The sequence below is a fragment of the Chenopodium album genome, chromosome 13, assembly GCF_948465745.1.
Source record: "Chenopodium album chromosome 13, dcCheAlbu1.1, whole genome shotgun sequence".
NCBI classification, from domain to species: domain Eukaryota; kingdom Viridiplantae; phylum Streptophyta; class Magnoliopsida; order Caryophyllales; family Amaranthaceae; genus Chenopodium; species Chenopodium album.
Window position 1 is genome coordinate 16739646 of NC_137846.1, and position 23141 is coordinate 16762786.

Consider the following 23141-nt stretch of genomic DNA (forward strand, 5'->3'; position numbering starts at 1 on the left):
TGAGTGGGGATACCGTGGCTATTTTTAATGGATTAGTTGACTCTATTTCTTAGGTAATTAATATTTTTCTAGCTGGGAAATGTCCTAAGAATTTGGGTGAATACATTACGAGTATTCCTTTCACACCTCTTGTCAATTAAGCTAGGTGGTGGTATTCATCCTATTGATGAGGGTACTAATTAGGATGTCTAGTTTCGAAGGTTGGTGCTGTTATGGTTAGACTAACTATGGGACAATAATTTGAAGGTCTTCAATTTGGTGTTGAGGTGCCTACGGGTGATGAGGCAATTCTATATGTTGTGCATTGGTTTATTATGGATCGCGATTTTAATGTTGGCCTTTCTATGTTGTTGGTGGATTTTCAAAATGCCTTCAACTTAGTTGATCGTTCGGTCATGCTATGTGAAGTTTGTCTTTGTTGTCCAATTGTTTCGCATTGGATTGAATTTTGCTACTCTCATCCAGCTAGATTTTATTTACGGGGAGCACACCTTATGGTCATCTTAGGGGGTGCAGCAGGGTGATCTCCTTGGTCCTTTATATTCTACTTTGGTTTTACATCACTTGGTGTATAAAATCAGAGACTTTTTTTGATGTAAGTCTTCAGGCATGGTATTTGGATGATGGCACTATTATTGGTGATACCTTTGTGGTGGGGAAGGTTCTAGCGTTGATTATGGAGGATGTGCCTTGTCTCGAAATGTGGAGAAAACTGAAGTTTTCTAGCCTTCAGTCAACCCTTGTAGCAGGCTTGTGGGTGTCTTCCCCCTGACATTTCTCGACCTCTGCATGAAGTTAAATTGCTTGGTGGTCACGCTAGTTTCGACTCCATTTTTAGTGGTAACCTTGTGATGCAGAGAGTGACCGAGACCATTACGCTTATGGATAAGGTTGCTAATCTTAATGATCCCTGGTGTGATTTGCTGTTACTTAGGGCGTGTACTAGCATTTCGAAACTCTACTTTTCTTTGCTTACTTGTCCTCTTGGTGTTTTTGATGCGGCTCAACGCTTATTTGATAGGGCTCTTTAGTCTTCCTTAGAGCATATTGTTACCTTTTCGGGGTTAGGATTTGGTGATTGGCAATGGCGACTTGCTACGGTACCTTTTGCGGTTGGAGGGCTTGGTGATTATTCCGTGAGCGACGTTAGTAATTATGTTTTTCTTGCTTCTCGTTTGCATTCTGCTGGCCTGCAGAGAAAGCTCCTACGAAGTGCTGGTATTGTTGGCTCCAATCGTGCCTTGGATGATGCGTTGAAGTGGAGGATGCTGCCCCTAAACTCATGAAGAAATTGAAAGACATATATTTCACAAAGGTTACCACTTCTATAGAGTCCAATTTTTCTTTATCTTCTCGACATTTAGCCTTGTGGAAGTCATAACAGAGGGATCACACTTCGGCTTGGCTTCGAAAAGTCCCTATTTCAATTCGAGCTTGGGTCAGACAATCAACCATAGGTCTTCTCCTTTGACACAGTTTAGGCTATCTGACTTTGTTATTAGATGGGTTGTGGCTGATGCAGCTCATCGGAAGCGAGTCAAATATGAATCTAGTTGCCGAGCAATTGGATATGGATTCCTTCCTTTCTCCTTTTCTTCACTTGGGGAATTAGATAAGGACGTTGTTGAGTTGCTGAAGTGGGTTTAAAAGTTTTTAACGACTCGGGATATTGAGGCACGAGCTGCTACTCATATTTTCACTAGGATAGGATTTGCTATATCTAGAGGAGTGGGGGCCTAGGTTGTATTTCGGCTTCCTACTAATTTATTGTAGGCTGTATAACTTTGTCTATTTTTCAACAACAACAACGACGATGACGACGACAACATGATGGTATTAAAACTAAAATCAGAAAAATAAAATAATTAAAATTACTTCAAATCAAATTATTAAAAATAAATTCAGATCAAACCGGATAAAAAAATGTTCAGATTAGGAAAAATAGGTTCAGATTAGATTGGAAAAAAAAATAAGTTCATATTAGTAAAAATAAGTTTGGGTCATATTAGAAAATAATAAGTTTAAATGAAAAAAAAAAAAGTTAAGATCAGATAAGATAAGTTCATATCATATCTTAAAAAAAAAAAGTTTAGGTTAAATAAGATAAGTTCTGATTAGATTGGAATAGATTAGTTCAGATCATATCAATCAGCCAAAACAAGGTGAATTAAACAATGCCTTAGTTTGTGCTTGTTTAGTTACATAATCATGTGCAACTTTTATTTCTTAGTGTTTTGATCACCATCTAGAAATATCATGATTGAAAAAAAGATTTATATTAGAAGAACCATGTTCAATATAATAAAGTGATACTTTTTTTGGAGGGAGTTTTCCCTCCTAAACTCTACCTATCTTTTTTTTTTTTTTTTTTTTTTGTGGAAATTGAACATATTTATTTATTATTATCGTTGTTATTGTTATTATTATTATTATTTGAACCCATTACCTTTTTTTTTTCTTTTTTGTGAAGCATTATTTTGTTTTCGAAATATATTTATATATTATTATTTTTTTTTTTGAATCCATCTATCTAACTATTGCTCTATACTAATTAAAGTAATCCTTTTTTATTTGGAGGCAATTTTCCCTCCTAACTGTAACCTCTTTTTTTTTTTTTTTTGTTAACCATTATTTTGTTTTGGAAATTGAATATATTTTTTTGTGAAGCATTATATTCCCTCCTAATTAAAGTGATCCATCTATCTATCTATTACTCTATACTAAAGTGATACTTTTTTTTTTTTGAGGGAAATTTCCCCTCCTAAATTCTACCTTTTTTTACTCTATATATATTACTCTATATATATATAAGGCATTATTTTGATTTGGAAATATTTTAAATATTGTTATATATTTTTCGAATCCATCTATCTATAAGTCTACTAAATAAAAGTTTTTTTCCCCTCTCAAACCCCTAACTAACCCTGCCCAAATTCACAACTGACTTATAACTTTGGTTTTCTTGGAAATATTCTCTCTCATACTTAATATTGTGCATAATAACTAATTCTTATCACCCTTGCAAAAGTGATACAAAAATATTATGATGATAAAAAATAATCCAAGTCCTATTAATTACTTCATATACAAAGTATTATAAAGATGAATCTAGGTGGTGCATTTGTCCAAAGAACAACTACTGATCGTGAGAGATATTTAATATTGGGCCATGAATTGCAATATGAAGATTTAGGTAATTTTTTTTAAGGAAGGTTAGTGCATTTATTCAATTAAGCAAGATTAAGGCCACGAACCTCTCTTGAGCATGGTTAACCTAACATTGAACATAACCTACAGGCACTAACCGAGCAAGAAGATGGGCTACAAAGTTGCCATCTTTCTTGACATGGGACCAATGAACAAAATCAAAATTACTACTCAAGCTAACTATAGATATCTTCCATCACACTGTTAGCTAAAGTAAAATTGAAAACATTCTTGCAAAGCTTTAACACCATCGCTTGAGAGTCGGATTCAAGAATCACATTTGTAAGGCCATGTTTGTTTGCTTTCCTAAGTCCAAAAACATCAGCTCTACACTCAGTAACCAAGGGATCCCAACAAGCTTTGACTAGGCATACCGCGGCAAAAATTACGTCACCTCTGGAATTCCTCGTAACAGCTCCTAATCCCACCCACCCCTCATCGCAAATGGAGGCATCTACATTGACTTTGACTCTTCATGAGGGGGAGGAGACCATACACCACGACTCGGAAGAGAAGAAACGGGAGACAGCCTGCCATAGATCTTTTCAAAGTACCTTCCATAGTCCACAACTAACTTTCAGTGCCTATCAATTATCACCTCATCCAGTTCCTGCACTTTATCAAAGACCAGCTTATTCCTTCGATACCAAATGAGCTAAACCAGGAAGAAGCAGCGGTTTATGAGTTCTTTGCTAAGGGATTCTTCCCACTCCTCTATGATTTCACCAAAAGAAGAAGCACTTCATTTTGATAGAGCCTCACCACAACCACTAGAAACCCACAAATTGAAGACCAAAGGATAGGAAAATATGGCTTGTTTAATTGACTCTGCTTCGACCACACACTAAGGACACAAGGGGTCTTCACCAATATGCCTAGCCACCAGAAACCCCTTTGTTAGGAAGGAATTTGAGCAACACTTCCACAGAAAGTTTCATACCTTTGGAGTGGTTTTTACCTTCCAAATGTACGCCCACCCCTTCTCAAAATTTTCGAGAGCAAATGATTTCCCTAAAACATAGGATAACTTCACCTCATAATCCCCATTCTTTGACCACGCCTAGAAAATAATATCATCTAGAAGTCATTCGCTGATAGGGATTGTAAGAATCAAATTTTTGTCTCTTTCACTAAACAATTTCTCCACTTTCTCATAATCCCAGCAGCACCCTTCATCATCAGAACGTCATCATTTGCCTTTCCTGAGACCAATCACTCCTGTTTTAGAATTTCTTTTATCATTGTAATTAAGTTTGGGATGTCCTTCTAACTTAGAAGGGAGTCTAGGACATTCAGAGAAGAAAAAATAAGTTTTTTTTGCCACACTTTGTGGTCCCACTCTAACAACTTTTGGATCATTGTATCCAGGGAGTGATGGTTTGCTCATCTTTGTAGCCATTAACCAGCTCCTCTATTTCTCTTTTTCAGCAGCAGATAGAGAAACATTTCTCCTAATGGGGGATGCTTTCAAGTAAGGATCATATTGGTATACAATACGATCCTTTTGCTCATCATCTCCACTATAATTCTGGCAATCCCGATCAAGGTGCCCCAATCTTCCGAAGTAGTAACAAAAAACTCCAAGTCTCTCATATCTGGCATAAACCCATTTCGAAAGCCCCTTGCCTGTAGCAATCTTTAGATCACGGCGCAGAGGTTTATTGACATTCACAAGGACCTCTACATTGATCTCTGACTCCCATCCCAACGGATCAGAGTCATCAAACTTAATAAAGCCTCCAAACTCTTCACCAATTTCAAAGGTCATCTTAGCATTTCTCTTGTTCAAAGGCATATCAAGCAAGCGAATCCAGAAGAGTAACTTCTCAAATACCACTTCTGAGGGTTGTTCGTCCCTAACAATTTAATTTGTTCCTTGAAGGTCCGTGGACAGCCCTTAAGAACCCAATCATTATCCGCATTGCAATAGAATTGGAACAGGAAAAGATTCGTGTCAACCATTTGAACAACAACTCTCTCCTTCGGATTCTAGATAGAAGTTAGGGTTTTCTTGAGAATTTCAAAATTAAAATGTTTTCTAGTCAATAGTTTTCCCACTAAAGTCAAGGAAATTTGCAATTGAGATTCTTCGACAACCTCCTCATTCACACCTTCACCAATCACCTTTTCTTCAATCTCAGTCAATTTCAATTTGTCCCACTGTTCCAAAAGGGATTCCTCTACAGTCGCAAGGAAACAACAAAGGAATCAAAAGAAACAATGAGAATCAAGAAGCAGCCGCGAAAAAACGAGGGCCAAAATGCCCTAAAACCACTAGAACTTTACCACCACCCACTCGGGGCACTAAACCCTAACTCAGGATTCTCCACTTTTTCTTAAGGTCGCTATATCTGAAGATTTAGGTAATTAAGTTATTGTTTTTTTACCATCTACCATTTATATTCCCTTTGTTCTTCCTTCTCTAATGTACATAAAAATTATGACACAACATCTCCAAGCCAATTATATTAAAGTTTATCAAATTAAAAAAATTGCCTTCAATTTGTTTGTATTATACTTTAAACAAAATAGATTTATTAAGTTAAAATCCCAGGCATAGCTACTGAATATTTAACAATTATATAATACTCTAAAAAAAAATATTATGGCACAGGAACTATCTAGTTTGATATATGTTATGATTTAATACTCAACAACTACTGACTATTTAACAAAAGGATAAGGTTTTAAAAAAACGAAGGATAAAATTATTATTTTTAACCAAATCGAAAAACATTAATATAAAGTTTTTCAAGACTAACGTTGTTAAATCATTATGATCATTAAATAGAAACAAACAGTACAATTAAACACTAATTATCTTACATTCTTACCCAAGTTATTTATAATTTTGTTGGTTAGAAAAACACAATAACTAAATTGTTAAGATGGTAAGAATTGTAACTCAATATTTCTTGGTCTCGAGTTCAAGTCTTTGAATAAACATTTTTTAATTGTCAAATGTCTTGTTTATAGTGTTTTAAGATGTGACACGTGGCGTATATTGCTGACATGTCATGTTTATAGTGCTTAAAAAGATGACACATGCCACATATTATGTTAAGAACGTTTTTTAATAAATAAAAACTAGTGTGTAGCCCGAGCGTTGCACCAGGTTGCTACTTTAATTATTCCTTGTTATTATCAATTATATGCATTTGATATTATAATGCCTTTTTTTTTAGACCTTGTGATTATCAATTATATACATTTATTTTCATGTTTATGACATAATTGATAGTTGGCTTAGATGGTTATTTAACCATCTTTCTTATAAGAGGTTGGGTGTTCTAATCCTCTTATCATCATCTTTTTATATGAAGCAATATTGGGTGACGTGGCATAATGATTCAGGTTGATTGAGTAGTGATGATGTGGCATAATGAGAGATGGAGTAGGTGACATGGCGTGGTCTACGTGGCACAAAGACGTTCTTAGTAACGCCTTTTTAATAGATTAGTATAGATAGATAGTGTGTGGCATGGGCAATGCACTGGGTTGTTACTTTCAACACTTGTAATTAAATAGTTTGGTTTATTTTTTAATACTACTGTTTATTTATTCATTATTTGTTTATTTATAATAGTTTTTCATAAAACCTTTGAGAACAACTATTGACTAATTATATAATTTATAATATAACGAAAACAAAGACATACTTCCTCCGTTCAAATAATATTGCAACAATTGGACTTTTGCACTACTCGTCACTCTTGTTTGACTATATAATATGATTTATACGTTAAACAAAATATATTCACGTGAGTCCTTGTTAGATTCGTCTCATAAATTACTTTTACAATATCAAATATTTATAATTGTTACTCTTATACAATTATAGATATTTAACAAATAAAATATGCTTTGGGATGCGTAATTTCATCCTTGTTGTCAGATGTTGCAATATTATTGAAACGGAGGAAGTAATCATTATCAAATTTTTCTTGTATTCATTACCTCGAAGAGTATTATTACCGAGTAGAAAATAATAGAATTGGTTTTTTTCCCTACCTTATAAAAAGTATAAAATTGCTCTTATGAATAGTACACGGACCATTACACCCCTCAAAATGTTTGTTTACCTTCTTACCCACATGTGTAATTTTGTAATTTCTTAAGACTCGTCAATAAATTAGAAATTAAATGGAGAATGGAATAATAAAGTTTAAAATTTTCTATATTTAATTGGGGGGGTTATGGTTTAATTATATGACAACATTAGTCACTGGATAACGAAAGGTTGTTGCTTTATGTGGGTGTTTTTTTCTTTATTTTGTGAAGATTCAAAATTAATGACTTACACATAATTGTGTTTAAAGGACATTGAGACTAATGAAATAAATATATGATTGTGCCAAAGTAGATGTACTAGAAAGAAAGGAAAGCAAATTGACTACGGTAAAAAGGGGAAGAAAGCAAGAAGAGATTCAAGGGAATTATGGAGATGTATAGAGCTTATTTTACCGCAAAACCAAATTGTTAGAAGCATTATTTTGTCCGTCATTTTCTGATTAAATTATTTGTTAATTATTGAGTATTGTGAAATCACGTGTATCTTAATACTATTATATATTAATGCCACTACTATGTATTGTGACGCACCCTATACTGCTGTATGTTGTACATTGTTGTTTCCAATTAGGCCAATGAGCGCAAAAGATATATTAGTATCATAAATTCTAATACAAAGGGTTAGCACTTTGTTTTTTTTATCACTGCTTAAATAAGGGGTACAACCTGTTGTTTTATATTTCCCATAATATCCTACAACATCAAAGACAAGAGCCCTCAGCAGCGGATGATTAATTCCATGTGAAGTGCAAACACAAGCCAAGGAAAAATAAGGCTAAGAAATGGAGAGATATTTCTTTATCAATCCATTAAGTCCATGTCAAGTGCAAACACAAGCCAAGAAAAACTAAGCCGAAAGGGCTGACCATCCTGCGCGCAACGCGCGCTTTGGCTGCCCTAATTTAAAAAAATAAAAAATAAAAAATTGCATTTAATAAATATTTAGATCTTCAATCCATATATATATACATATATAGTAGTCGAATATAAAAGCATCATTTTTTAATAGTTGAGATGGTAAAACTTCCACTACATAATTTAGTGGTTGGGAGTTCAAATCTTAAGATAAACATTTATACTTATATATTAAAAAGTGTTCCTAAAACAAAATATGTTCCACGTGTCACCTTAAATATGTTCCACGTGTCACATTTTTCAAATTCAACATGTCAACAATATGCGTCACATGTCATTATAAACATGACATGTCACTTTCACATGTATTAGGTTTGCATCTAAAAAATGCTTATAACAAGACTTGAACTCAAGACCAACAAGTTTTAAGTTAAGAGTCTTACCATCTTAGCCTTTTATTAATTGTGTTTTTTGATCCAACAAAATTATAGTTAACTTAGATAAGTTAATTTGTGTCCTATTACACAATTTGTTTTCATTATGTAATGATTGAGTTTGACAACTAAAAAATGTTTATAGCAAGACTTAAACTCAAAACCAACAAGTCTTACTATCTAAACAGTCGAATTTGATTAGCAAATTAAACAAGTACAAACTGGCAACCCAGGTTATTGCCCGGGCCACAGACTTGTTTTCATTAAAATATGCTCATAATTGAAAGATGATGTGGCGAGGGTGCCACGTGGCACATATATATATATATATATATATATATATATATATATATATATATATATATATATATATATCACATAAACGTTTCTATTTTATATATACATATATATAATATATATATAATAATAATAATAATAGTGTTTGGACCGGGTGATGCACCGGGTGTTTCTTTTTAATCTTAAAGAGCTTGAAAGATGTAGTTTGTTATTTTTTATTTGTTATTAAATCATAGTACCATGAAAACAATAAATTATTTTGGATTATTTTCACTTTTATGATACATTCTAGTATGCATGTATTTATATATTTTTGTAGATTTATATAACATGAATTATTTGTAGTTAAGATGGTGTGAAAAGTATTGTGTAGAACGGATTCACGTGAGTCCGGTCATACAAACAGAAAAAAAATTCTTAATTGTCACTAATTAGATAATAATGGTCAGATATTAAGTTATAAATATCAAATATTAGATTAAAAGTGTCAGAAATTACATGATATTGGTCAGAAATTAGACAAAATTTCCTCATGATGAAGGTGCTGCACCAATAGTGGAGTTTTCAATGACTAAAGAATCACTCACCATGCTTATGGCAATGGTCGCACGTCGGCACCTTTATCATCATCATTTGGATTGTCTTCTTAGCGGCACCTTCTTCATCATCATCATTTGGATTGTCTTCTTAGCGGCACCTTCTTCATCATCATCTAGATCGTCTTCTTCGATCCTACTTCTATATGCTTCGATCTTCCTATGTCAACGGCGGCATCTCCATCATCATCATCTGAATCGTCTTCTTTGCGGCACCTTCATCATTATCATCTGGATCGTCTTCTTCGATTCTGCTTCTAGCCTTTCTTTCGGCGTTTTTAAGGTCGGATGGGTGTGTGCATTATAAACCGAACTCACGTGAAACGGTCTCATGCAAAACCTTTTCAAGATGGTAATAAGTGTTTTCTTTATTAAAGGGGGTCTAGTGTTCAAACCTCTTTGAATGCATTTTTGGTTGATTATGATGTAAAACAGAGATTGTGAATGATGATGTGGCGTGATTCTAGTGCGAAAATAGCTACACATGGCATATTGACATTTTGCGTGATTCTAGTACGAGAATAGTTACACGTGGCACATTGACATTTTTAGGAACGCTTTTTAATACTTCCTCTATTTTTTTTTATACTTGCAACACACCTTTTATCACGCTTTTTCAGGAGGTGATTAAACTAGGTAAACGAATGAATTAAGCTAGGAAATTTAAACCGTAGCAACTTATCCCTTTCTTCTTATAGGTGGTAAAATTTTGTAAATTAATTTATTCGTTTACCTAGTCTAATATCTTCCTTCAAATGCATGCCAAAGGGGTCTGTTGCAACTAAATAAAAATGGAGGAAGTATATAATAAGTATAGATAAACTAGTTTTTAGAATCGGGCGATGCCTTGAGTTATTGCATATATTTCATGATTGAAATTGTTATTTATATTTAGATTTGGTAAAATGACATTTAATATGGTGATAACAATGGGCAGTGGCTAACACTTTAGTTTCAAAATTTAAGGTTATGGGTTCAAATCTTGTCAATCCATGTATTTATAAGCACGTGAAATGAAAGACTTGATTATTTGAGAAGGGCGGCACGTGTCATGTAAGCTTGTTTTGGACCGTAGTTGAGGGATAGCTCAAGTGGTTAGAGTTTCTCTCCCGATTTCAAAAGATCTTGAGATCGATTCTCATCACCTGTCCTAGTGTGTCGCACACACACTAGTACACTACACTACACACACACACACACACACACACACACACACACTAATCAAATGCGTTTTACTCCCTTCGTTTTTAAATACTTGCTTCATTTCTTCATGCACGGAGTTTAAAGAGAAATTGGATAAAGTAATAAAATATGGAGCTAGTGGGGTAGTTGGAAGAATAAAAAATTGTAAAAAAACAAAATTAGTGGACAGAATTGGAGGAGAGGGAATATGAAATTAATAAAATATAATTTATGTTGGCTCTACTAGTTGAGAAGAAATCTATTAACTATTATTAAAACAAAATATTACTGACATCATCAACCTCTAATCTATCCTACGTGTCACTCTCATATTAAAAATTTCACCTCTATTTCTATGTGTAATGTCATTAATTATTAATTTTTTAATCTACATTATACATATTTCAAACAAAAAAACAATTGCCACTTTTTTTTTTTTTTTTTTTTTGAAATCAAACAATTGCCACTTTTTTTTTTACACAAATGATTAATTTTTTTTTAATGCATAATAATTAAATTATTCAAATATCTAGTGAATTAAATATTGTAAAAGCTTTCCAAATAAGGAAATAGAACAACTATTTAAAAACTGCTGAAAATAAAAAGTTGAACAAGTATTTAAAAACAGATAGAGTATTAATAATAAGAAGAAAAAAAAATTAATATTGAAAAATTACACACTGACTCAAATCAAATAAGTCCCCACATCATGTTTTACTTACAAGTTTGTCAAAAAAAAAATTAAATTCCATCCCAAAAAAAAATTTTAAAAAAAAAAAAAAAAAAGGTGGGGTCAAATAGGACTACTAATTGAATGTCGACGACAAACTCAAGAATTGAAAATGCTGTTTTGACCCGCTTGGAACTTTATTACTTTAGGTTGTTATCGTTGTGATAAACCCTCCACTAAGGTTGCATCATACGCATGTTATAATTATAAATAGTAAAACATAAATGTGCCTTATTCTATTATTCATACATTCTCTATTGATTTATAAATGCAACATTTAGACTTTCAATTTTATGAATATACATTTGTCACCAGTAATATCTCTGATAATTGTTTTATAGAATTTATAAAAATTTAATGTTTTTAAAGTATTATCAAAACGTAATAAAACCCTATATAACTATATTTTTCTTTAATGATCACAAAAAATTGTAAAAGACTCCTATATAAATAGTATAATATTAAAATGTCACGCTTATACTACCTATGTTTTGTTTTAGTTAAAAAAAAATTGAGGTAGTATAAGTAAACACTGGAAACATACAGTATTATCCCCTAATAACACCCATGTTCAATACATGTATTTTTCAACTTTCAAGTGAACAACTCTTTAAAAAAGCAAACTATAAGGTACTAGCATGAGGCAAATTTAATATGATTAAGGATTATTTGATAAAAATTGGGTTTTGCTTGGGCTCATCCTTGACGTCTATTCCTATTGTCTTTTTAACAAATCAATCCAATGAAATCAATGCTTCCAAATTCCAATTGTATGATTTATATACCTGGGCAATTCTTCGTTGCTCCATCATTCATGCACAATGATTCTATTCTTTGTTTCATACCAAATACTTCATCTGTCTCCATTTGTTGGTCTTACTTGAATAAAGTTATTTTCTAAATTTTGATTTAATAAGGTTGATGAAAGAAAACTGGTCAGACCAAAGAAAGAAAAAATGTTAACTTGATAGAGCTTCCCTCCCAACTTCCCTTGAATTTACAACTTCCATAAAGTTTCCTAAAAAGCGAGCAAATTCTTTGATAATTCCTATACCAAGTTCTACCTACTTAGGGAAGTTACGTGATCAATTTCATCGGTATTGTGGATTTGTGAGAAGAACTTCCTCATTAATGTCAACCAAACAACTTATCCGTTACGACCAGCGATGCTAAACATGGTTTAGTTGGGATTCCAATTAAGTAAGAAGATCCCAAACTTTTTTTCTCCTCAACTATCAATCTATCATCAGTAGCTTTAATAAAGGGCAATAATGGTTGCAGACAGTGGACCTGTTTGGTGAACTGGTTATTATGTAAGACTGACTAAGAAAGGCTATAATTTTTAGGCAGGGGTCATCTTCCACAATTTTGGAGGAAATAATATCGGATATAGTCCCATAATAAAGGAAAGAAAATGACTTCAGAGGAAGATAAAGGATGCTGAAGATGTGGTGGAGCAGCAAGAAAAGTAAGGGAAAACCGGAGAGGGGCTTGCCAGCGAAAGGCCAGCCAGTGGTGGTTGTTGTGATGATGATGATGGTGGAGAGGTGGTGCGATGAGTGATTGACGACGACAAAAAAGCCAAACTATATTAATGGACTTATTTCCTATGTCATGCTTAACGAACCAAGGATAAATGCCTTTAACTTTGAAGATAATTCCAAAAGAAAACTACCCTACAAGGCTTAAAGGCTTTCAATCAAGGGAATCAGGCTCCCCTCAAAAGTATAAGCAGAGGGTCCAAACCAGAGCCATAATTGAATAATTTCGGTTGTTGCATCATTTGACGTTGACTCTAAATTACCTAGTTATTATGAGTAATATGAAGGACAATCAATCCTCATAATAGTTCCATATTAAGTTAAAGTTCTGTTATGAATTGGGTCGCTATCATTATGGATGATACTCACATGCATAATGACGCCAGTTATTAGACAAACGGATAGGAGGGATCGTGGCCACCTTGCTAGTAAAGTGACCTGAATGCACCTCTTATGCCCTCTGGTCATTCTTTTCCCCTTCTAACTTATCGCCTTTAAATTTTTAACCCTCTTTACTGCAGCCTCAACTAAACCTAGCCTGAATGGGATATTACTCGCAATGAAGTCCTTAGTTCCTCCTGTTGGGGCTGTTACTCGGACTTTAACAGAAGGGGAAAAAAAAGTAAAATTCTAAAATTAAACTGGGAAGAGATTGAATCACAAGCAGTAAATGTGAAACTCCAGGCGGTCCACAATTATGACTTGATTTCTTCATTAAACAAGCCATTAATCTTCATACAAAAACAGCTATGATGAAATTTGTGCAGTAACAATAAAAACAGATTCAATCACGCCAAATTTACAAATTACACGGACACAAACGAAACAACAGCTACGCATATATATAATCCACTCAACAGCAGCCCTGGAATTCTTGTCACCTCTCCTACTCTGAAACAGACCTGTTCCTGCTAAAAGAAAAACCCTCACTTCATTTACGGCTATAGACATAGAAACCATGTATAGACATCCCATAAGGAAAGAATATTAGAAACTGTTATTAAGCAAGTAAATGAATAGATTTCAAACAGCGTAGGCATATCCACAAGAAATGTTAGCATAGCAATTTGTACAGGCATCTCAGAATTTAGAAAGCAATTCAATAATTCATAGTCATCAGCTGAAAAATAATATTTCACCATATGAACATCATAGACGAAGCAAAGCTTGGTACAGAATACTTAAGAACAGCATGATGAAGCTCTGGCTGCATCCCCCTGCCGGTCAACAAGAACCATTCCAGCTGGATTCTGTGGCGCTTGGGCCCTTGGTAATCTTTTGGCTGTTTTAGAGGGATGAAAATTAGATCAGGAATAATTAGCATCATTCCAAGACAGCTATAAACAACTTCAACACAACCAATACTTGTAAAAGCACACACACAAATATGAAAATAACAACATTAAGTAGTAAGAGCTGCTTTCTGAACTTGGCTAGTTGGATCAAATTATTGACCTAAAAAGCTCTAAGGCAGCAAAATATAACTTCATAAGAGCCATAACTACTAAAGACACTGTCAACACTATGTATCACAGAAACGATTTGGGCTTTGGAAATGAAAATGTCTTGGAAACAAGAAAACCTCAACCCCCAAGTCCCCAACCATTCCAGGGCTTCATTAACAAAGGAACGATGGGGTACAGGAAATAAGGAAACCTCAGGTCCCAGAAGTTTTAGTGCTTCTTAGGCCACATGTATGAGAATAGCAACTTCCATGACAAGTGTTGCTTTCTAAACTTTACTAGTGGTGTACAAATATTAAAAGTAACAAAATCCACAATTGGCAACATCAAAATAGTGGTGTACGCTAGATAGCACGAGTATGCTATATAAATCCTTGCAGAACATGAATTTCCAAGATATGACTAGGAAGTGAAAAAGAAGATTAAAATCTTATAATATGCTAAAGCTTCTACAGAAGTAAGTCAAGGCAGATGCAGGAGGTAAACAATTCTAACAAAAGACTAAGGGCTAGACAAAGGCAGGTCCAGGTAGTTTAAGATATTCAGCCAGAAAACTGGTTCGTAGAGTCGGATGCACAAACCTTCGGTAATAAATTAGTAAATTACCACGTGCCTCACAATTACTTAATAAGGTTGTCCCCACAATTCCATATAGTTTGCTCTGTGAAGTGATCTTTTTCACCTTCATCAACAAAGTCTTCCTCATAATAAAATTGCAATATGCAAAGATAAAGTATCATATCAGATGCAACAGAGCAGTTGCCCTGTGAAGTACACGCCTTTCAATGCCAGACTGCCATCAATAAACTATTCCTTACAGAAAACTATTAATTCATGCACACTGATTTCCGACAAATCATTTTATAAAATGCAAAAAGAACCAATTTTCAAGCAGCCGTTGCAGGCTTTTTCCAAATAATTAACCAACAATTACTATCCACCTATATATTCAACTTTAACAAATTGGCCTGTACATGACAAAATCACAACCACATAAAATATATTTAGAAGTACAAAATATCTGGTGCGCACCTATTTCATAGAATATCTCATTAACATTCTGAGCTGTTTTCGCTGATGTTTCCATAAAGAAGAGACCATTTTCTTCAGCATATGTACGTGCCTCCTGCAAAAATCATCAAACATGCTTGTATTTATTAATCACAATTTTCAAAAAATTAAACTATTCAATGTAGATTTATATTGCTCAAACTCCACTAAAATGTCTGACACAGACACAGATACCTTGAAACCTACGAGTACCAAAAACTAGACAGACTTATCTAAGTCCAACACATTTGAAAAGTTTAAGTAAGCCAGGTAACTTAAGTTGGGATAACTTTCTACATGTTACCTTTTCTTTGGATTCCAAATATATAATAATTCCAACCCAAAAGAGAGGGGGAAGAGAGAGAGAGAGAGAAGCAGAAAGACTAATCTTTAAACCAGACCAAATAGGTCACATAATATACAATCATTATACGTCAAGAAAGTTGAAGAGCAACATGAGACTGAGAAGTGTGGCCTCATTGTTGTCTAGTGGATGCATACTACATAGGCAGCAACATCAAATAAGTCAAGGACACATGTAAATCCAACTCAATAGTACAACAGGAAAGTAAGAAAAAGAATAGAACAGGAGGGAAAGATATAGTTATATAATCAGCAAGAGCCCTTGACTATTCAAGAGAGATGCAAGAAGCCAAGAACTTAATCAAAGTCAATTTTACACAGTTTCCTGAACACACCATAGAGCTAATCACGAATCAGATAGTAGCAAGCAGACTAAACGCTAAATCCTTCAATTACCTAAGAAAGCCTATCACCGACAATAGATTCCAGACAACAGAATAATTATGGTACATATTTTCTGTAGCATAGCTGCACATCTTAAATTAAATTTATGGGGAGAACTCAAGAAGTCGTAATATATCCAATTATTTTTCATCTAGAAGGGGTATCTACGCCAAATAATCAACTGCATATGTTTTACTAAAACCCATTTCTAGAATACAGCATCTCTCGGCATCTAGCACTTTTTAGTGGGACTTGATTTATTCAAATGAAATTAACAGGGAAATAACTACCACAATTCTTTGAAAAGTCTTGTTTTTCAATAGCAAAAGGTAACGGTAAGTCTGAGACACCATTAATTATTCTTCCATCACTCCCGACAGTCAACCATCATCCGATCAAGCAAGCGAAGACAGAAGCCAAGTAAGAAGCACAGCAGCACAATAATATATCACAATGAATAAACAACAACCTAGCAGGCAGCAATATATACAACTCCAAATCCTATATTATTAAGTTCGTGTACTCCTTCCATCCCAAAGTATTTGTCTATCGTTCTTCACATATATCGAGTGTTAAAAACGAATGAAATAGAGCCAATAGAATGTCCATGTAGTGAGAACAGAGAAATCTGATTGACTGCATATGCATATACAGAAAATGCCAACTTAAAATAGTGTAGAAAGGTAAACAAACACATTGAGGCTGAAGGGCTAGAGATAGTCAATTAAAAGGTCTTAACATTTTCAACCCACAAGCCAAACCTGCAACACTCAATTCATTGCCTTCCAAGACCATGGAAAGAGTTATAATTGAATTCAATAGAAATAATGAATTGCTATTTGCTGCCAAAATATTAGTCATGCAGCCATACGTAATGACTGAAAGGCCTGTGGTTTATTTTTAATTTACTTGAAAATCCCATTCGACTCTTCACCTGTTCCCCCTCCCACTTTTACTTAGCCACCACTAACATCCAAATTCCAAACCACCACCACCACCATCATCACAAACACCATCCACCCAAGCCACACCACTGACACCTATTATGGCCTTAATCCGACACAATCCAACTCTCCGATTGTTAATCTGGTGGTTACCAATGAGGCAACAGTTCGCAACTTCGCACACATCTCAAAGGTGTTGGGCGGGGAAGATGAACTTTCATTGTTAGTGAAGTTTTTTTTATTGCTAGAAAGTACATATAGGCACATGGTTGGGCACATAAACCATGAGCATGTTTTTTTACATCTTTATATTCTAATCAGTATTCTATGTACTTTCCGGTGGTGTGGCGCGGCAAGCTGTTGGCTGCTAGTGGCATCGGCTAACTCAAATTACCGATGGCTATGGGCGGTACCGGTGGTCATTGGAAAGAGAAAGTGAAAGTAAAAGAGTTAAAAAGGGTGTTGGTAGAATTTAATTAGGGTAAAATGGCAATTTCTTGACGACAAATAGTAACCCCTAGAAATGATACATTTTACAAAAGAGACCTCTGATTCTAACCAACCACAAAAGATCAGGTCAGATTTCTTCAGCTGTAACAGAGATCAAGAGCATTACTGCACAGTGAAATCACAAGGAGGATGAGGGTCAACCCACAGCTAGCTTTATTTCCAAATAACAACCAATCTAGACTGGCAGAGATAATTTTTCTCATTAAACAAATAAAAAGAGGGGAAGGGGGGGGGGGGGGGGGGGGGGGTTAACAGTGACAACAACTGAAATCTAGGAGTTAAAAAAGAAATTGAAATATAAGGTACAATAAAAAGTCGCATAATCTAGTAAGCAGTGTCACACTTACTTCAGCTGAAACAACCCTCTTTTCTTCTAAATCAGCTTTGTTCCCTGCAAGTGCCATTACCATATTTGGATTCCCTGGTGTAATAAACAATCAGTATAGAGTATAGACCTTAACAGTTAGAAGTTCTTAATGTATAGCAAACACTCCAAGAATTCAGATAATAAGCAATGGATTTTATCAATTCTTGGTACAAGAAAATAAAACCAGAAACTAAATACTAAATGTGACCAGGCTGCACATACCTTGCTTCTGAAGTTCTTGTACCCATTTCTTAGCACGAGAAAAAGACTCCTGAAACAAATTTTACAAAAAAAATAACTCAATAAATGCGACACTCTGGATGAAAAATTAAGAAAGAATAATAATAAATTACATAAATTGGGGGGAAAAATTATAATTTAACAAAATCCACAACCTTCTCACAGAAGCACATAGTGTAACTTTAAGTTATACAAATATGTCATACTTGGGAATTGAACAAGATATTAGCAAAAGAATAAGTCAATCAATATACATTTTACTACATAGAATACATATAAAAATCACCCCAATGGAGCTCACAGACATAACGGACAAATCCCCCAAACCAAAGATGATATGAGAGCAACTTTTGGATGCTTTGAAGAATCCTCACACAATCTACGGTAACAATTTTGCATTAAAGAAAAACAGAATCCCTATCCTCCAGTAACCTCAATAAACATGACAGAAGGGTTGACACGTCTCACTATGATTGCTTTCATTTTTCCATTACATCATTAATATGACAAGGGCACAGCAAAACTCCACATATTAGTAAAGGAGCGGAAAAGAAAGGAATCTATTGTTTGGTATAATATTAGCAAAGGAAGGAAAGGAAGAGAAAACTAATTTTAATCTGTTATCAGAATTGGGATTTTACATTGGATCGGTGAGCATGGTAGAATCGAAACGTTAAAATCAAATCGTAGAATCGTACAATTCTACAAAATTGAAAATTTGGGTTTCAAAATGTAACTAAATAACTAAATACATAATTTTCCAGCAATGAGAATGATAATAATATATATTGTTGATAACATAATATCGAAAATACAAACATAAAATAAATTTAGAAGTAATTTCACACACCCAAAACTCAAACAATACACTATAAAGTCATAATGTTGGTATATATTTTTAATCACGAGAGTAAGAGAGAATTTTTGATAAATTATGAAAAACAATAACGTTGTTGACTCCTAAAATTGTTTTCCATAATAAAAATTACGATGATAATAGAATACTAAGTGTCAAGTAAGTTCATTTCAAAGAAATAACTAAAGAATGACAAGTACAACAAACTCATGTAATAAAGGTGTTTTTAATATGCCTAAAATTGAGTGCATAAGACTCATGAATATATTCTTTTGCCCACAAATTTTAAACAGATGAATCGATATTTCATAAGCTTAATTATGATTATATTGAATAATATATACGTCATTATTGACTAGAGTTAGGCTCAACTATGACACACATAAACTCTATAGGCTATTACATAAAATGTGTAAATCATACAAGTATGGGACAAATTGTATTAAAGTAGACCTCGAGAGCTTTCCAACGATATACTACCTCCGTTAACAGTTACTTGCAACATTTGCTATAAACGGATGCTATCTATTATGTGTAACAAATGTTTTTCTTTTTCCTCTTTTAGTAAGTTTTTTTTAAGAAATAACCAAACTACCCTCACTTAACCAACTTACTCCATTAATCGTTTAACTAACTATACTCTATTTTAACCAACTAAACTCATCTAATCTTTAAAAAAAAAAAAAAAAAAAAAAAAAAAAAAAAAAAAAAAAAAAAATCAGATCTCTAAAAAAAAAAAAAATCAAATCTCTATCCTCCTTCATCATCAAAATCTACTAACATTCATCTTCATCATCAAATTTCTTTATCCTCCTTCATCATCAAAATCTCACTCTCCTTCATCTTCCCCGTATTCTGTCCAGATCTGGAGGTGGTCGGCTATGGATTTCGTGGGCGTGGTGGGTGGCGCGGTGTTGGGTTTCGTAGGGTAGTGGGTGGCGTGGTGTTGGGTTTCGTGGTGGTGGATTAATTGGTGGGTTCTGACTTTCGTGGTGGTGTGGATTAATTGGTGGGTTTTGGGTTTCGTGGTGGTGGGTTCGGCGGGTTCTGGGTTTCGTGGTGGTGGGTTCGGTGGGTTCTGGGTTTCGGTGGTTTAATTGGTGGGTTCTGGGTTTCGGGGTGGTGGATTAATTGGTGGATTGTGGGTTTCGTGGTGGCGGGTTCGTCGGCTTCTGGGTTTCGTGGTGGTGGGTTCATCGGCTTCTGGATTTTGTGGTGGTGGGTTCGGTGGGTTCTGGCCTGGGTTTCGGTGGTGGTGGTTTAATTGGAGGGTTTTGGGTTTCGTGGTGGTGGTTTAATTGGAGGGTTTTGGGTTTCGTGGTGGTGGTGGATTAATCGGTAGATTCTGGGTTTCGTGGTGGTGGGTTTGTTGGTTTCTGGGTTTTGGGGTGGTGGGTTCCGGGTTTTGGTGGTGGTGGTGGTGGTGGTGGTTTTCGGTGGTGGCTTCTGGGTTTCAATGGTAGTGGTGGTGATTCTAGGTGCTGAGTTTGGTGGTTTTGTTAATTGTGGGAATTTTTTTTTTTTAATTGGATAAACACTTAAGTAATGTCCTTGTATTTCAATAATCACGATTAAAAACTTTTGCCTAAGAGTCCGTGCTACCCCCCTTTGTTGCAAATAATTGTTAATGGAAGTAGTATTATAAGTCCAATATTGACTTCTCAATAAAAAGTTACGGGTTTCACATAATCAGATTTTGAATCGGTAGAAATGTAGAATCGGTAGAAATGTAGAATCGTGGAATCGGCACGATTCTATGAACGATTCTACCGGAGAGCAATTCTACCGACGATTTAAATCGTTTGGGTGGATTGGGATCGTAGAATCGTACGATGCTATGATCCGAATCGCGATTTTAATAACATTGCTTGATATATTTATTTTCTTTTTCTCCTCTTGAATTCTTCCAATTTTGGGAGGAAAGGAAACGAAAGATTTCGTAAACGGAGCTTTTCTTCCATTTCCCTTCATATTCTTATTAAATTCCATTTAATTTTTAAATCAAATCAACGATTCCATATTTTTCCTTTATTTTCTTTTCCTCCCAATTCCTCTCAACCAAACAGGGTTTCAAAATACGGAAGCCCAATGACTACAAGGTTTAAACAGCACAATTTTCCAGCCAACTACTGAGTCATGGAGTTAAATTTAAGGATATGAAAATAAACACAATTCCTCAAAATTCTTCTTTGAAGGTGACAACTCTTTCACTTCACTGGAAGTAGTAAATCACACATCGACTTTTCCACACTAATGCCCACGTCTAAACACTTTGATAACTTCATTGCCTATTCTTATAGGGAGTATAAATCAACACAAGACAACCATACATTCAAAGTACATCACCCAAAAATCCAATGACATCCTCTGAGTATTGCATCAATAAAAAAAAATACTAATGACATCATATATGCCCCAACATCTAAACAGTATCACAGACCAACTTCTTCTCACATACTACTATTATAAAGCTCCAAACCATATACATCCCATGCAACATGGATATCACACTCAAAACAGTCCAGACATTTCCTCTTTCACCACTATGGTCTAAATTTTGCACAAACTAACTAGCTTAGTTGGTTAACGTCTTAAATAAAGTACCTACCACCCAAAACTTACATAGGACCAAATCCCGTCTACATCACTAACTGAGCCGACTCTTTGAAATCATCGAAAAAGCAATGTAATCGATACAAGTACAAAGGGAGATAAATTAAGTACCTGGGTAGTAATGTCGTATACTATGATCGCAGCGGCAGCACCCCTGTAATACATAGGAGCCAAACTGTGGTACCTTTCTTGACCAGCAGTATCCCATATCTCAAACTTCACAGTGGCGTCATTTACTGCTAACGTCTGCGAGAAAAACGCTGCTCCGATCGTCGATTCCTGCGCAAAAAAATTAATGCAATCAGTAAATAGGAATTATCAGTTGAAATTGAAATTTACCACTTCATATTAAAAACTAACAAAATTTAAACAAAAGAAAAACCCTTAATTTTACCTGAAATTCGAGGAATTGACCTTTAACGAACCGAAGAACAACGCTGGATTTTCCAGCTCCCATATCACCGAGAAGTACCTAAAATTCAGAACAAAATCAATGTTTAATCGATTTAATAATAATAATAAAACAATAATAATCACTAAAAACGAAGAAAATAACTGAATTTCAAAGATCGGAGCATCGAAAACCTAAAATTGCAGATTGCAAGAAAAGTAGAATAAAAATTAAATTGAATAAAAAAATAATAATAATAATAATAATAATAAATAAAAAAAATTAAAAAAAAAAAAAAAACAGAAATTAAGGAAAAGAGTAATACCAATTTAGCATTGAGATTGTTGTGTCCAGTAGTCGCCATAAGAGGAAATCGATGAGATCAAAGGAAAAGTAGAAAGATGAATGATGAGATTCTGGAAAGAGGAGAGAGAAAAATTGGGGAATTAGGGCGAAAGGAAGAAGATGACTTTTGTTTGTTGAGAGAAGTTGGAAGTTTCTGCGTAGTAATTTTGAAGATGGACACGTTTTAACTCTGACCCAAATTACGGTTTTGAAGAGCAAGTTTAGCCTCAAGTGTTAAAGATTTTAGGGGACATTATCATCTTAAGGGCCTGTTCACATTTACTTAATTTTAGTTCAGTTCAGTTCAGTTCAGCTCCAATCAGTTCAGCTCAGTTCCAATCAGTTCAGTTCAGTTCAGTTCAGCTCTTAATTTCCCTCTCACATAAAATATTCATTTCAGCTCAATTCAGTTCAGTTCAGTTCCAATCAGTTCAGTTCAGTTCAGCTCCAATCAGTTCAGTTCAATTCAGTTCAGCTCAATTCAGTAAATATGAACAGGCCCTAAGTTTATGTTTAAGACTTTTCATATTTTTTTCTTAAATCTCAAAACAAGTCTCAAATTGAGTCTTGAAATTCCAAAACTCAACTTAAGACTTGAGATTGGGACTCACCTCACTTTATTTTTATTATCTTTTATTATTTTACACTTTTCAACATATAAAATGTCATATATTTGAGTTTTAGGGCTAAAGTGATAAATTT

At 34.4% G+C, this 23141-nt stretch overlaps 1 protein-coding gene across 5 annotated transcripts; it reads right to left on the bottom strand.

The window, feature by feature from the left end:
- Positions 1-13597: 13597 nt before the first annotated feature.
- LOC145576420 (ras-related protein RHN1) lies at positions 13598-22615 on the bottom strand. 5 transcript variants are annotated; one of them, XM_081634191.1, is made up of 8 exons: positions 22420-22615; positions 22098-22175; positions 21815-21982; positions 18217-18265; positions 17975-18048; positions 15409-15502; positions 14088-14195; positions 13598-13821 (listed from the first exon to the last, which is right to left on the bottom strand). In XM_081634191.1, exons 1-7 carry the CDS (start codon positions 22456-22458, stop codon positions 14095-14097), a joined length of 603 nt encoding a protein of 200 aa, XP_081490317.1. In that variant the 5' UTR covers positions 22459-22615; the 3' UTR covers positions 13598-13821; positions 14088-14094. The 5 variants fall into 5 exon arrangements, with proteins under 5 accessions (XP_081490317.1, XP_081490316.1, XP_081490315.1 ...); XM_081634190.1 differs by having other exon boundaries at positions 13598-13824; XM_081634189.1 differs by having other exon boundaries at positions 14053-14195.
- Positions 22616-23141: the final 526 nt, after the last annotated feature.